Source organism: Patagioenas fasciata, chromosome 14 (genome assembly GCF_037038585.1).
Source record: "Patagioenas fasciata isolate bPatFas1 chromosome 14, bPatFas1.hap1, whole genome shotgun sequence".
Lineage (NCBI taxonomy): Eukaryota > Metazoa > Chordata > Aves > Columbiformes > Columbidae > Patagioenas > Patagioenas fasciata.
In genome coordinates, this window is record NC_092533.1 from 14,690,811 (window position 1) to 14,704,387 (window position 13,577).

The 13,577-nt window shown below is 39.0% G+C and overlaps 1 protein-coding gene across 19 annotated transcripts in view; it reads left to right on the plus strand.

The window, feature by feature from the left end:
* Positions 1 to 13,577, plus strand: part of TENM2 (teneurin transmembrane protein 2) — a 629,416-nt gene that overhangs the window by 522,468 nt on the left and 93,371 nt on the right. For 11 of the 19 annotated variants that reach the window (XM_071814801.1, XM_071814803.1, XM_071814804.1 and 8 more), the window contains 3 exons: positions 4,849 to 5,044; positions 7,864 to 7,965; positions 11,775 to 11,807. In XM_071814801.1, coding sequence (XP_071670902.1) covers positions 4,849 to 5,044; positions 7,864 to 7,965; positions 11,775 to 11,807 — 331 coding nt within the window. Of the gene's footprint in view, positions 1 to 1,074; positions 4,229 to 4,848; positions 5,045 to 7,863; positions 7,966 to 11,774; positions 11,808 to 13,577 lie in introns of those variants that run through there. The other 8 variants (XM_065848731.2, XM_071814808.1, XM_065848730.2 and 5 more) reach the window with 2 other exon arrangements.

Genomic DNA, 13,577 nt, shown 5'->3' on the forward strand with positions numbered 1-13,577 from the left:
GAACAAGTCAATAATCAGCAAATTAGGTACATGATTAACCTGAGACAACGAGATGCAGTTCCTGTCTGAGAGCCCTGCTGAGATTTAACCTTCTCAGTATTACTGTTTAGCAAATATTCCAAATGCCTGGTTTAGTCAGTCAAACTGATGTAGCTGTAAACTTGCCCAGCAGCAGCCTGTGTGCCATGTGCATGGGGAACGCAGCTCTAGAGGAGAGCTAAAAATGCACTCTGGAGGGGCAAGCAGGCTACAAACAGGAATTTTGCTTTCAAGTGGAATTCTTCTGGCTTGTGTAGTGTTACATAGAAGTAACAAAATACATGTTGTGGTCGTGGATGATCAATAGGACATTAGTAGAAGGTAGTTATACTAATAAAATCAATAATGTATGGAAAATGAACTGTAAATGTAAGATAATGCAAGAAGTGACTCTTCAGAGATTGCAGAAATTATTATCTTACTACACATTGGCAGAACATTCGAAATGACACGTGAATTAAGGTAACCTTACGGAAACATCACTGTAACATGTGAAGAAGACAGTTCATGGAGTTGTATTGTTTTCATTTCCAGCAGAGTGTTTTATACTTATAAATTTTTCATGTCAAAATGCAAACCGTTTTCGTTTAGAACAGGAAATGGCTTTATTTGAAACAACTTGAATAGCTGAGGAGCTTCAGTGTTACCTTGGTTTTTAGCCAGTGCTCAAACACATTGAGGTGCTCTGACCACCTCAAAGTGCTCCGGTGCTGTGATTGCTGATCGCTGCCTTGTGGTGCTTGTGTTGGGTCACGTTCAAATATTGAAACAAACCACTTGGCTCTCACTGTGGGTATCAGATGTTTCAAGGGTGTGTTTTAATGAATAATTACCAGCTGGATTTTATGAAGAACTAATTTTAAAGCACTTTGCAAACACGTTGCTCTGACATATGTTTTCTTGGCTGCTTAGGTCTTGCTGGGCTTTGGCATAAAGAGGAATACTAGCCACAAAGCCAAGACTGTTTTTAACTTCCCCCTCAGTTTGAATATGCATGTCTGTTATTAAGACAAGAGCTCTAAGAAATCTTTGTTTTCAATTTTGAATTTCAAACACAGTTGGGGGTTTTGCAGAGGCACTCAAATGGTTTGAAATCTAAGAAAAACCCAAAGGTGATGCAGGCTCTCTGCATCTTCAGCATCGACCCCTGCAAACTCTCTGCTTTGCTCTGCTCTCGCACCTGGATGCACCTGGGCTCAGGCAAACTGTGCTATATGGATGGTGTTGTGCAGTATAGTCTCTACCGTATATGTAAAGTTCCAAAGCTGTTTTGCTGACTCCCCTTGGTTACTGGAAAAAGAAAATCCTCATTAGCCTATGAAGAAAGTACATCAGAGGAGGAGAGAAATCACTGCATTGGAGAAATTATAAAAACAAATTGCCCAGAAATAACTTAGTATGAGGTTTAGGTTTGTAAATAAACATATGCAGTAGGGTTTTGGCATGCTGTGTAGTAAAAATAAACTCACTGAGAATGTGAATTTGGAATTTTAGAGAGGTGTGTTGGCAAGTCACTTGCTTATATGGAGCTTTAATCACAGTAAGTACTCCCCACTGCAAAACTGAACTCTGAAAATGTAGTCATGGGATTTTTGATGCATTTTATTTCTGAGCAGTTTTGGCCCTTTTTCTGTGACTTTTGCTTTTTTGAAGCTATGAAATATAAAGGATCATAAAAAAAAAAAAATTCAGTGTAACTTCCAAATGACTTCAGAGATTCAGTTTGATTTGATTCATGTGATGTAGCTGTCTCTTCCTTAGCAGTTGTGTATATTACATTAAAAATTCCACAGCTGCTTCTTTCATGATCATGAAAGTACCTTCATTCGTCTTCTAATTATGCACGTTTGTCAATAAGTAGCTTTAAAGCAGGAGCTTCAACACAACATTACTTAAAATTAATCACTCAAATTTGGTAAATCTGAAAATCAACAGGGCCACAAGAAGCAAAATGATGAGTCAGGTTAACAATGTGAAGAAATCTTATCTGGTTATGAACTGACATTGCCATCTCGGTGACCTTTTACTCAGGGATTTTAGATTTTGGGGCACATACACCTAGGTACGTGCTGACACGTTAGGATTTGTACACCCAGGGAGACGCCAGCACCTCCATTATCTTCCTTCTCTTTTTCTCAGTCCTGAGGAATCTAAAGTGGAATAAAAATCTATTGTTAGACTGTGTATCCGTTTGCACTGGTATTTCACCATTCATAAAGTTATTCAGGTTTAAGCATTTTGCTTTTGGCTGAGCATGGAATAGTTCCTCCTAGATTGATCAGAGAGCGGAGATAACAATCTTAGCTTTCCCAGAGTTAAAGCTGCAGCCTTATGGGGAGTCATGCCAAGGGAGCTGCTCCCACTAGGTCACACCCTGTCATCCTGAAAAGAGATTCTGCAGCTAAAACTACTTCAAGCAGTTTCAGCCTGAACACTCTTCCCCTTCGATCTCGCCAACTGCTGAGCCTTCTCCGTGATATGAGGTAGAATCAGCATCACACAGAGGGGAGGCAGAGGCGCCTGCCAGCACAAGCAGAGACGAACAGCGTGTTGCCAGTGAGAAATGTCAGCTTTTATTGCTGCTTCCTTAGCTGACCCTTTGTGAATGATTGTTCTGAAGAGCAAGATTTCTTTTTCCCAAGATGTTGCCAGACTAATAACATTTCCCAAGGAGGTGATGAGTCTGTCCTTAACCTCTGACTGTTGGACGATAGGTTTTAGCAATATTTCCAAATGTCATTGATTTAAGAGAAAGATATACGTGTGTTTGGCACCCCTGATACTGTGAAAGTTACTGACGTGCCAGAAATCTCTAAACCTCTGGTGTGCGTTGGCTAAAATGCACTGATTTACCTGATTTACTTTCTGCAAAAATCCTGTGTGAAAAAAAGGCTCAAGTGGGTGGCAAGCTGATCTTCACCGTTTGCTGAAACTTTTAATTCTGCTTCTGCTCTTTTCCATGATTAAAGGCATAGGAGAGAGTGGATAATGCACTTGCTGTGACAACACTGTGACAAATTCCCTTTGTGGCTGCATATTGGTGTCATAGTTCCACGTTTCACAGGAAAGTAGTAGTACCTCTGTATTTTTCCCTTTGTTGTAAGGCTGAGTGTATCAAGGACTCTATATTGCTCATATATAACGGTTAGAAAATTTCCAGTAGAAATGTCAGCTTTTATACCTCAGTTTTAGATAGATGTGTAACATGGTGCTAAAGTGTTAAATCAGTCCATCTGTCTATCTCTTCTACTAGAAGGGAGAATATTCATTATTTTATTGCATATTGTGTATTATTTGCTAGAACTCACTGCTAATGAGTGAAATTTGTTATACAAGACAACCCTCTCAGGACGTTTGGTCTGTTTAGGATGCAAGATTTCGGTTTTCTGTTTAAAATGAAAGCAAGTGAAGGTGTACATTTTCTCAGAGCTGTTGCAAGCACAGACTATATGTGCTAGAGATAACAGAGGTAAATGCAATGAAACTACTGGCAAGCAAGCACATACTATTACTGTATTTTATTGAACACATACATCTTTCTTTAGACATGTCTATCTATATCTATCTACTCCTACATAGATAAATGTGTCTAAAACAAGATGTGTTTTCATAGGGGTCTTGTTATACAACTATCAAAAGATTAGATATATTGTTTTTGTTGTTTCTTAAGGGCTTCCCTTAGATAGGAGCTATGAGAGCTGGAAGTTGAGCATAACATCAGCTTGAGAGCTCCAGAATAACAGACTTTAAAGACAGAAAAAAAGCCTATTAGGACAGCTAGTCCAGCTGCTTTGTTATGCAGAGTTATTCCCTGCTGTAGATTAAACAATATTTCTTCCAGTCCTGTTTAATTGTCTGATGCCGTGGCATCTCCATTGGGAGGCTATTACTGAGCTTAATAGATGGGAAGCTTATCTGACATTCATCTTCAATTTCTTTCTTTTTTTAGTTTTGTGCCATTAATGGTGCCATCCCTCTTGTACTCCAAATAATCACTTGCTCTGTTTGATCCCTTTCCAAAGATTAATGTGATGTTCTACCTTACTTGGAAACCATCCAAACAGAAATTCTCAGTTTTCCTTAATATAAGTTCAATTCCTTCAGCCACTTGATTTGTGTTATTCCTTTCCATGCTCCCTCTGGTTTTTGTAATCTACTTGCCCCTGACTGTTCCACATACAAACTCCAGGTAAGCAACTCTTACTCCATGATATAGAACTTGTGAAGTGCATTTTTGTTGGGTACTGAGTTATGTAATATTAGACAGACACGTTACCTGCTTGTTTTCACGTTCCGGGGGTTTCCATTCAGTTATATGTCTGGAGCTAGATCTGAGACTTCTGTTCCTCTTGCAGCAAAAATCTATTGTAGGCAATTGCTTAGAAAAGGCTGTGTCTTTCATGGGTTGAAGGTTTCCAGATTTGAAAGCTGGGTAGGAATCTAAAATTTGATGGGTCAAATAATTGGTTTCAATTTCTTTCTCAAAACCCAGCCTGTCAAGAAATGCTATTTGTGTATTTTTTGATCACCTATGCAGAAGAAAGATGAATAATTCCATGTTAGTGTTTAAGAAAGGATAAGAGTCACAGAATCTCTGTGTGTTCCATCATTGACTGGTAAATATTAGTTTGACATTGGCATATTTTCCAGAAATACCATTTTATGACAAAGTAGAAGAGAAAATATAGTGTCAGATTTTGAGCTGAAATATCATTCTGTAGTCAGGTCTGTTTGTTCAGGGAGTTGTTTGTTTGTGTTTTGTTGTTGTTTGTTTTTCCTCCTTTTTTCCCCCTGTTTTTTTCCCTGCAGTACGATTTCATGGAACGCTTGGATGGGAAAGAGAAATGGAGTGTGGTGGAGTCCCCACGGGAACGCCGGAGCATTCAGACCCTTGTTCAGAATGAGGCTGTGTTTGTTCAGTACTTGGACGTGGGTTTGTGGCACTTGGCGTTTTACAACGACGGCAAGGACAAAGAAGTGATCTCTTTCAGCACAGTTATTTTGGGTAGGTATCTCCAAGTTGAGCATTTTTCCTCTCTGTTTGTACCTTCTCTTACTTAAAGTTGTAAGATCTTATTGCAGTCTTCACTATTCAGCCTGTTTATCCTTATGCTGTGCTTTTTTATTTCTCAGTGCTACTCTGTCATGAAGTGTCTGTAATGGGGTGCTGATTTTAATTTGCTGATTTAAGGATTTTAGCATCCACATAGATCTTGAGCGTAGTTCTGGAAAACAAAACTCAGATTAAGTTCAGTCTGGGTTGGAGCATTCCCAAGTTAATATTCCTCTCCCTTATCTCTGTCATTCTTACACTTCTTATTTGCTCCTCTGGAGGAGCTGCTTCACACCCAGGTGGAATAGTGTCCAACAGGAGAGAGGTTTCATCTTAGCAGAAAGACAGCACAAGAAGCTGACACCTGTGAATGAGATTGTTGTTTGCAGTTACCCTAGGGATTGAGTCAGTTAATTAGCCATTTGCTACCTTGAAGCTTGCTGCTCAACTAATAGTGGGTCATCTCCTCCGCATGGTGGAATGAGGAGCAGACAAACGTCTAGCCTATGATCTGAGAAGCTTGCTGGCTTTTTTAGAAGAACAGGGTTACGTTTAGTCGAAAATCAAACTGAGTCTTAAGTTCCCCAATTTTATTAGAAGATCTGTTGAGCTTTGAAGGATTTAATGAACTTGGCTGAATATCTTTGTCACAGTGGCACAAAAAATTCTGAGATAGTCTGTGTGGTATTCTGTCCTGGCCGGTGAAGTATTAAATGGCACTATATTGTAAGAATCTGTAATTACTGTTAGTTCAGGGAAAGAGAAACTGCTAAAAGTCCAAGTGAGTTTTTAGGCTTGGTGAAAAACAGTTGGAGATCTTTTCCAGTCTTGCCTGATTGATGGTACAAAGCTTATGTCTTTTTCCTTTCGCATTAGTGTAAAATTCAGTTTGATGGCTGAAGTTCCAAAGGGTGTAGGAGGATAGCCAATACTGTGTCATTAAGTGTGAATGTAATTGTTTCTGTTAACCGCAATTAAGATGAAAAAATGATTTTTCTTCCATAGCTTATACGTGATTTTATAAGAGTTAGTAGGTGCTGCGCGTTTTGATACATATACACATATTTGCGTATTTGCTCATAGAATGCTTTTTCTGCTTCTCCAAAACCAAGAACGTTTGTGCTTATATCGTGTTATGCCCCTCTTGTGCTTAAACCTTCAGCTGCGATAAGTTGTGCTTAAAAGAGCTGCCAGGTCGAGGCTGCAGCTTTCAAGAGCATCAAAGGTCTAATAGTCAGGTAGACTACTTGATAGTGCAATAACAGTAATTGGACTGAAATGTAGAGAAAAATACAGTGTTTTATCCAGTTCAGAGGTTCTTCTACACACAACTAATATCAGACATTTCATAGTCAAAGGATCTGAGACAGCTCATACTTACTCTGATGTGGAAGAGGAGAAAGAATAACATAAATTATTTTAACTCCCAGACAATACTAAATTTACCATGATTTTGAATACATAGATGATGCTTTTGTGTGCCATGAAGCAAGATAATGAATAAATCTATAGACAGGCTTCTTTGTGAGGCAAATTGATATCTTTGAGCATTATGTTTCAATTTTTCTTTTCATTGTTTACATGAATCATTTCAAGAGGCCAAGCTAATGACATCTCTTTGAAAATTTGCTTTAGAGGGTTTTTTTATTTAGTGTCCTGCAACTGTGAAATTAGATTTAAAGTTGTGCTTGAATCTTTTTCCTCTTTTCAGTTTAATTTGACAGAACAATACACTGTATGGTTCTGCTAGTTCCAAATCCAAAATTCGTTTTGTGTGTTCTACAGCTGCTGTTTCTTTGTTGTCTGCGACTGACAGAGCCATTTAGTTTGGGGCCACAGGTTCCACAACAACAGGGAGTAATAGTGAAGGGTAACAACCTTCCAGTCTGATTTTTTGTCCCAATAATTCAGTGTTGCAAACGTGTTCCACTGAAATCTAACAGCTTACAAATGAAGGTGATTTTAAGAATTAATTGCAAAATTGGAATTTGATTTCTAGGTTGTTACTATGTCAAGTGGTGTATATATTATTCAAATAATAACAGAATTTGTGGAAAATCAGTATTTTGGTACAGGTGAAATGTTGTCATCAGGCAGGTGTGCTTATTGAAGTCATCAACACTTCAGTGATCAAACTCTAGTGTTAAACCTTGTCCAGTGTTTTTACAGACCTCTATTTCATCCTCTTGTGTAGCTGCTCACACCTTTGTTATTAATTTTTTCAGTATAAATAATATTTGCTGGAGTGGAAGAGCTCCTCTTTGTCATCTTCAGCAGACATTTCTGTCAGCTTAATTAAGGAGGCTTTAAATGTCTGTAGAAGGAGAAGAGATTCTCCTTGGGATAATCAGCCTCACGTGGAAGGGTGGTTGTGCCAGGTTGAAGTCACATTGCACAAGGGAGATTGATGATTTTCCTGATGAAGCATTATGTTTGCTGCATAGTATGAGTTCAAACAGAGCTGTCAAGGTCTGAAGGGGCAGCCCTGTCTGCCTGTTGGACCAGCAGACTTCAGGGCTATCAGCAGACTTTGAGTTCTGATGGTGCTCAGAGACTCAATAAGGGACCCCAGTATATCACTAGATCTCTACGCTTACTCATGCTGCTGTAAAACTGGGTACCTTTTTGCTTCACCTGAACTTTGTGGTGTTAATATTATCAGACATTGTTCTTCTAAGTATTGAAGACAAAATAAACTGACGAAAAATTAAGCAAAGAATTTGTAGCCTAAATAGGAACCTACTAATGTGCCTGTGATGCTTGTATTTCAGATTCGGTGCAAGACTGCCCACGGAACTGTCATGGGAATGGCGAGTGTGTATCAGGTGTCTGCCACTGTTTTCCAGGATTTCACGGAGCAGACTGTGCTAAAGGTATCATTTTCCCTATGTTTACAAATAACCGCAGTGTGTGTTTGTGATGTATGGATCTATAGTGCCTGCTGGTTAGCATGGGTCCAAGCTAGACTCAAATAGATCAATATGCCTTTTTTTCCTTAGATCTCCTAGTTAAATGTGATCAAGTGGAAATATTGCTTCGTTGCTGATGAGTTTGCATAACTGCACCTTTTTTGTGTCAAAGGTAGTAGGTGGAAAGAGCAGAAAAGATTTATTTTCTGTAAAAGAGGATAGATTATCATCAGTGTTTTCTGATAACCACTAACTAGTCTGCAACAGAAGACTGATTATCTGTCGTTATTGATAGTGTGCAATATTCTGGCTTGGCTGAGCCTTACTTCTAGAACATAGCATCTTTCTTGCATATACAATTGCTCTTTGACCGAAGGAAGTTTGCCTTTTTTAGGAAAAAAAAAAAAGTAGGACTTGATAAAGACTTAAAAGAAACATTTTCTTAAATGTTGATTGTAATTTTTTACAAATAAAATGGGAGATGCATGATTATCAAGGATTAAACAGAAATCTAAAAGATGTTTGTGGATTGGCAGTCGGTGTTTACTAAGTTTTTCTGAGAGTTTGGGATAGCTGTCATAGGGAAAAGATTGATAAAGGAGGCCTTGTTTAGTTTATACAGCTAGTAGCACACGTTATCTAAATTCAGTGACTGGGTTGTGTTCCCTGCTGTTCCCGAGCACAGTCCTAACATTTTACAGTTTGCTTCTTTCTTAGTTTGTGCGAGATTTAGGCACATTGTCAATATCATATGTTTACAGTTGTTTTCCACAGGTTGTTAGTGTTCGAAAGGGGAAAGCCTGGTGCTTTGGAATGCCTTGAAGGGCCTTAGTAATGTGCTCGTTTCTTCCCAGACTCCTGATCCAGTCCTGAGGACAGTTTGTTGTGTCCCTCCTCTTCCGTGGCTGTAGCAGGGTGGCATCCAGGATACTCATGCATGTCTATGGAATACTCCATGAATAGCTGTTGTAGTTGTACTGGAGCGAGTAATTTCCATTTTGTGACTCCATATTTGGTGCTCGAAGGTGCCATAATAAGAAAAAAACCCCAAAAGCTAAGGGCCTTGGAAAAAGCTAGTGATGTTAATTCACTGCTAGCCCTACTCATTTTAAAGAATACTTCAAATACAGCATACATGTTGTTTGAATATCTGAGAAATCAAGACACTTGGCAAATACGTAGAGGCGATATCTGTGTATTACAAAGTAAATGGTGTGATAGTGTGTGCTCTAAATAGATGTTGACAGCTGAATGCATTTCTGTGCAAGTGTGCATGCAGTGACTGTGCTCCACTGCCACTCCTCACACACACATGGCCGTTAAATCAACTCATCTGCATTTGGAGTTGTGGGGCAGCCCTGCGTTGTGTACCGAACCTCTGTGTAATGCTGAATTCCGTGTTAATGCTAGAAAAGACTTTGTTCAGGCTGTGTCAGATAAATAGCTTTTTTGTAGGGTACTTGTCAAGCTGTATGTCAGGCATTTCCTCCCTCAGTACATCCCTCTGCTTCCCGCTTGTCCTTGCTGTGTTGTCTCTTTCCCCTCAAAAGCTGAAGTGGTTTCTTGGAAGTTCCTTTCAACCCTTTTGCTGTTTCCTTGTCACACATCACGGTATTTCTAAAGAACAAAGAAGCCTGAGAAACGACCTAAAATGACAGAACGGGTGTGTTGACAGAATTCTCGTGTTTCTGTGCAAGCACAGAGCTGCACGTCTTTATAGGAGGAGACGTCCCCAGCAGGGACCAGGGCTGGAGGGCTCTGTCCTCGCCTGCTGCACAGACACTGCCATACCTGCTCTTATGGCCATAGATTTTTATGCCAATTATGTGTGAGAGCAGTTTCAGAAGACAGCATTCAAAATTGCATTTGTATGCCTGGTAAAACACAGTAAAATGTGATAGAGAATTAAATATTTTCCGGCATATTATACGTATGGAGACATGTTTAATGTACATTTACTGTAATGTTAAATTTATATTTAAGCTGTCACAGATATAGAAGGATAATGATTTTCTTTCCATCTGATTTTTTAAAAATTATTATTTCCCTGGCAACACATGGCTCAATGTCTCACTGTAAAATAGTTTGAGGCAAGATTCAAATACAGAAATGTAGAGAAAACGTGAACAAGCTCTTCAAGTGGCTTTTAGAGCTTGATTCATGCAACAACACAGCACTAAGAGCTTCACATTGGATGAATCCCAAGTTTGATAGATGCAAAGCGTGATCCTTTATGTCAGTGAATCCCCTGTTACAGGGCTGATCTTGGGGCATCAGAGACAATGAATCCTGAGAGGAGTCACCCGCAGACTCTTTGCAGACAGTGTGCAGGTACTCCCTGTGTTACTTTGCCCCATCCATGTAGTTCTAAAAGATAAAAATGAAGGAAATCTGTGAGAGACAGCACAGATTTGACTTCAGGTCCATTAGCTCCAGCAAAACACCATGAAAATTATTAGAAAGAGATGAACTTTTGGCCCAACACACAGGCTGATGGAAGTGGAGGAAATTTCACCCCCTCAAACACTCTGCCAAATACTGAGAGATTTCATTTCTCATCCTGATCTGTGGAAATAACTTATTCTCAGGTAATCGTTATCAACAGATTTACTCCATCCTTGCTCAGGCAAGATTCCCTTTGAAATCACTTGGAGTTTAACCTAGTTAAGAATTCCATCTAAAACACAAAAAGGCTAACAATACATTTGAATCTCATGTGGGCAAAATATGGCTTATAAAGAAAAAGAAAGCCTGATAATCAAAAGATAATTCAGTGGGTGGAGATGTATCCTGCTAAAGAAAATGTGTATAGTTAAAGTCAGTGGAAGATTTGCTGTAAATTGAACTGCACTGAGAGTAACCTTCTGTCCACAATTAGCTGTAGGAGTTATTAATAAGTGATGCTGTGGCCAAGAATCAATTAAAGAATCAGACACGCAGCTATGATTATGTTATTTTGGTATGTTGTCACTTTTTTATATTCATCTCTATTTAACCTCTATGACATAACCACCCCAGTATATCAAGGTGTCGTTCTTACGTAGTGTTCCCATTGTCTGTGTCTTATAATAGTTTGGTCTTTCAACTGGCAAGTTCTGGGGTAAGTCTCCAAGCAGGGATCCTTCATCCTGTCCTGCTTTTCGCTGTTTGCACAGTTCCATGTTCCAATGAGTTGGGTTCTTAGAAGTGACTCAGAGTTGGCTGTAATTTTGTTTCATCTCATAATATATTTGAAGGGCATGCAAGTCTTCCACTCCTTTAACAAAAATCCTTCCAAAGATGCTGTCATATACTGTTTTGCAAATGTGATCAGAGCCTCCTTTCATTTTGAATTTTACAATACTGAGATTTGCATCAGAAACATATTTGGCTGATTTGAAAAGGTGAAACAATGTACCATCATGTGGGATTTCTACATTGACATGGTGAGCGTCGTCTATTAAGGGATGGTGTCCAATTTGTAAAAGAAGGAAAAAAATGGAGTCAAGAAGCTCATGTCAGCTGCCATGAAGTTGCCATTTAGCAGATGCTTTCTGGTTGATTATGCAATGTAATAAGAAACATGTTTAATATTTTAATCTAAATGCATTGAAGGCTTTTGGATTTTTAAAACCAGAAATTTGTACCATGTTTGATCAGTTAACTCTTTAATCTGATTTTAAGAACTCTAATGATTCAGATTTATATTATTAGCAGTTTCTTTTCCTGTTCTCCTTGTGTGGGTTTTTCATTATTTTATTTTCATTCTGTTTGTTTTTGGCTTACTGGCAAAGGACGGCGCCACTTTAATAAGTATAAAAAGAAGGGTAGGTTTTTTAAAATTTCTTTTTATTTCTTTTGCAACATCTATTTAGTTTGAAATAGTTACTAAGCTGTAAAGTGTAGTCTATCTCTTTTTATTCTAATGGATTTGCTGTTTCTGATGATTACCCACACCACAATAAGAGTTCCTACCGCTACCGTTTTGTTATGTGTGTACTGTTAATCTCTGTATAAAAATGTAAAAAGCTGACCATTTTTAACTAAGGTATAATTGCTAGAAGTAGCAACTCTTGCTTTTTCTCAGTTGTTACTCAAATTTCACTTGTTTGGGACTCTTCTTGCTCTGAGGTTATTCAGAGGCAATAGTGCATAAAGTAATGGGTTTTTTGTCCATTGAATGCTCTGCTTGAAACTGTTCTCGTAGTCCCATGTCAAAAATGCTCCCAGTGGTGTAAGAGGTTCTGGGAGTGATTGCAGTGGGGAAAACATGAATTTTGGAGTGCATCTTGCTGAATAATTCAGTACTCAGTTCATTGCTGTAGAGCACATGGCCTGCATGAATGGATCGTGTCTGGCGTATGCTGGTAATGTGCAGGAGTTAGTATTTCCTCCCTTTGGGAGTGAGGAAAACAATATTTCCCTTCATAACTTGGCTAGAAATTTTAGGAACTGGAAAGCAGAAGCTCACTGGGCTTTGAAGGGAAGGGTGAGAGGTGGTGCTGAATCGCCTTTCTCCCTCACCTGTCCTGTGCATGTTATGCAAGGACAGGTTATAGATCAGACAGGGGAGTGGGTTGGATTAAACATGATGGTTCTCAAAGCAGATTGGTTTGGCAAAGAGCAGGAGAGGAACGATAGTCTAGGAAAACACACCATTTTTATGGCATTAGAAAGAGATTGTCATGAGCGATAGTACTTGTTAAAGCTAATCTAGTGGTTAGTACTTTACAAGCAAAACAAATACATGAAAACAGCACCCACCTCCAGGAATTTACTGTGTCAATACAAGTTGAAAGGGAATGAATGTGAACCAATTGACAGATGTGGAGATATAAGGAAAAAAAAAGTGATACTCAGTGTTATAAGCACACAAGTAGTGGGACTGTTGTCAGGTTTGGGGAACACGGAGGTAAAAGGCAGTTTGAAAGAGGAAAAATGGGGCAGATAGTATCATGTGGGTAATGGAGGGCAAATAAGACTTCCAAAGAAGACAGAGCACAGGAAAGAGCTCAAAAAAGCTTTTTAAATTTGACTTTCAAAAGTGTTGTAACAGGTTGAAGTCAGAACTCTAGCAGTGAAGTGGGTCTGAAAATGAAGTTGGAGCATGAAGTTCATGTTCTATGTGATAAGAGGGGAAAGGACCTGAAACAGGGCTGAGAAAGAAGAGCCACATAGTTGAAGGTTAGATTAACAGACTAACATTGTGATTTTTGCAGCCCTTTGCACGCATGCATGACTGAGGAAGCCTGGATTTATCAACACTGGAGAAAAAGGTGTTGATTTAGTGTGGATTTTATTTGCTGAAAGCTAGGGCAAGAATTCTGACAGAGAGATGCAATGCAGAACAAATCTGTACGACTTTGTCAGAGCCTGAATGCGAGGTGAGGAATCGGATGAGTCAAAGCTAATATCCAGATTCTGAACCTGAATGACAGGTAGAACAGTGGTGTTGTCCAATGTGACACAGCGAGAATGGCAGGGGAGGGCTGAGAAGCAGTGGGTTAGAGAGAAAAAGAGAAATTAGAGAAATAACAACTTTATTGGCAAACATTTTATGTGTTCATAATCATACCATGTCTCATAACTTACACTGT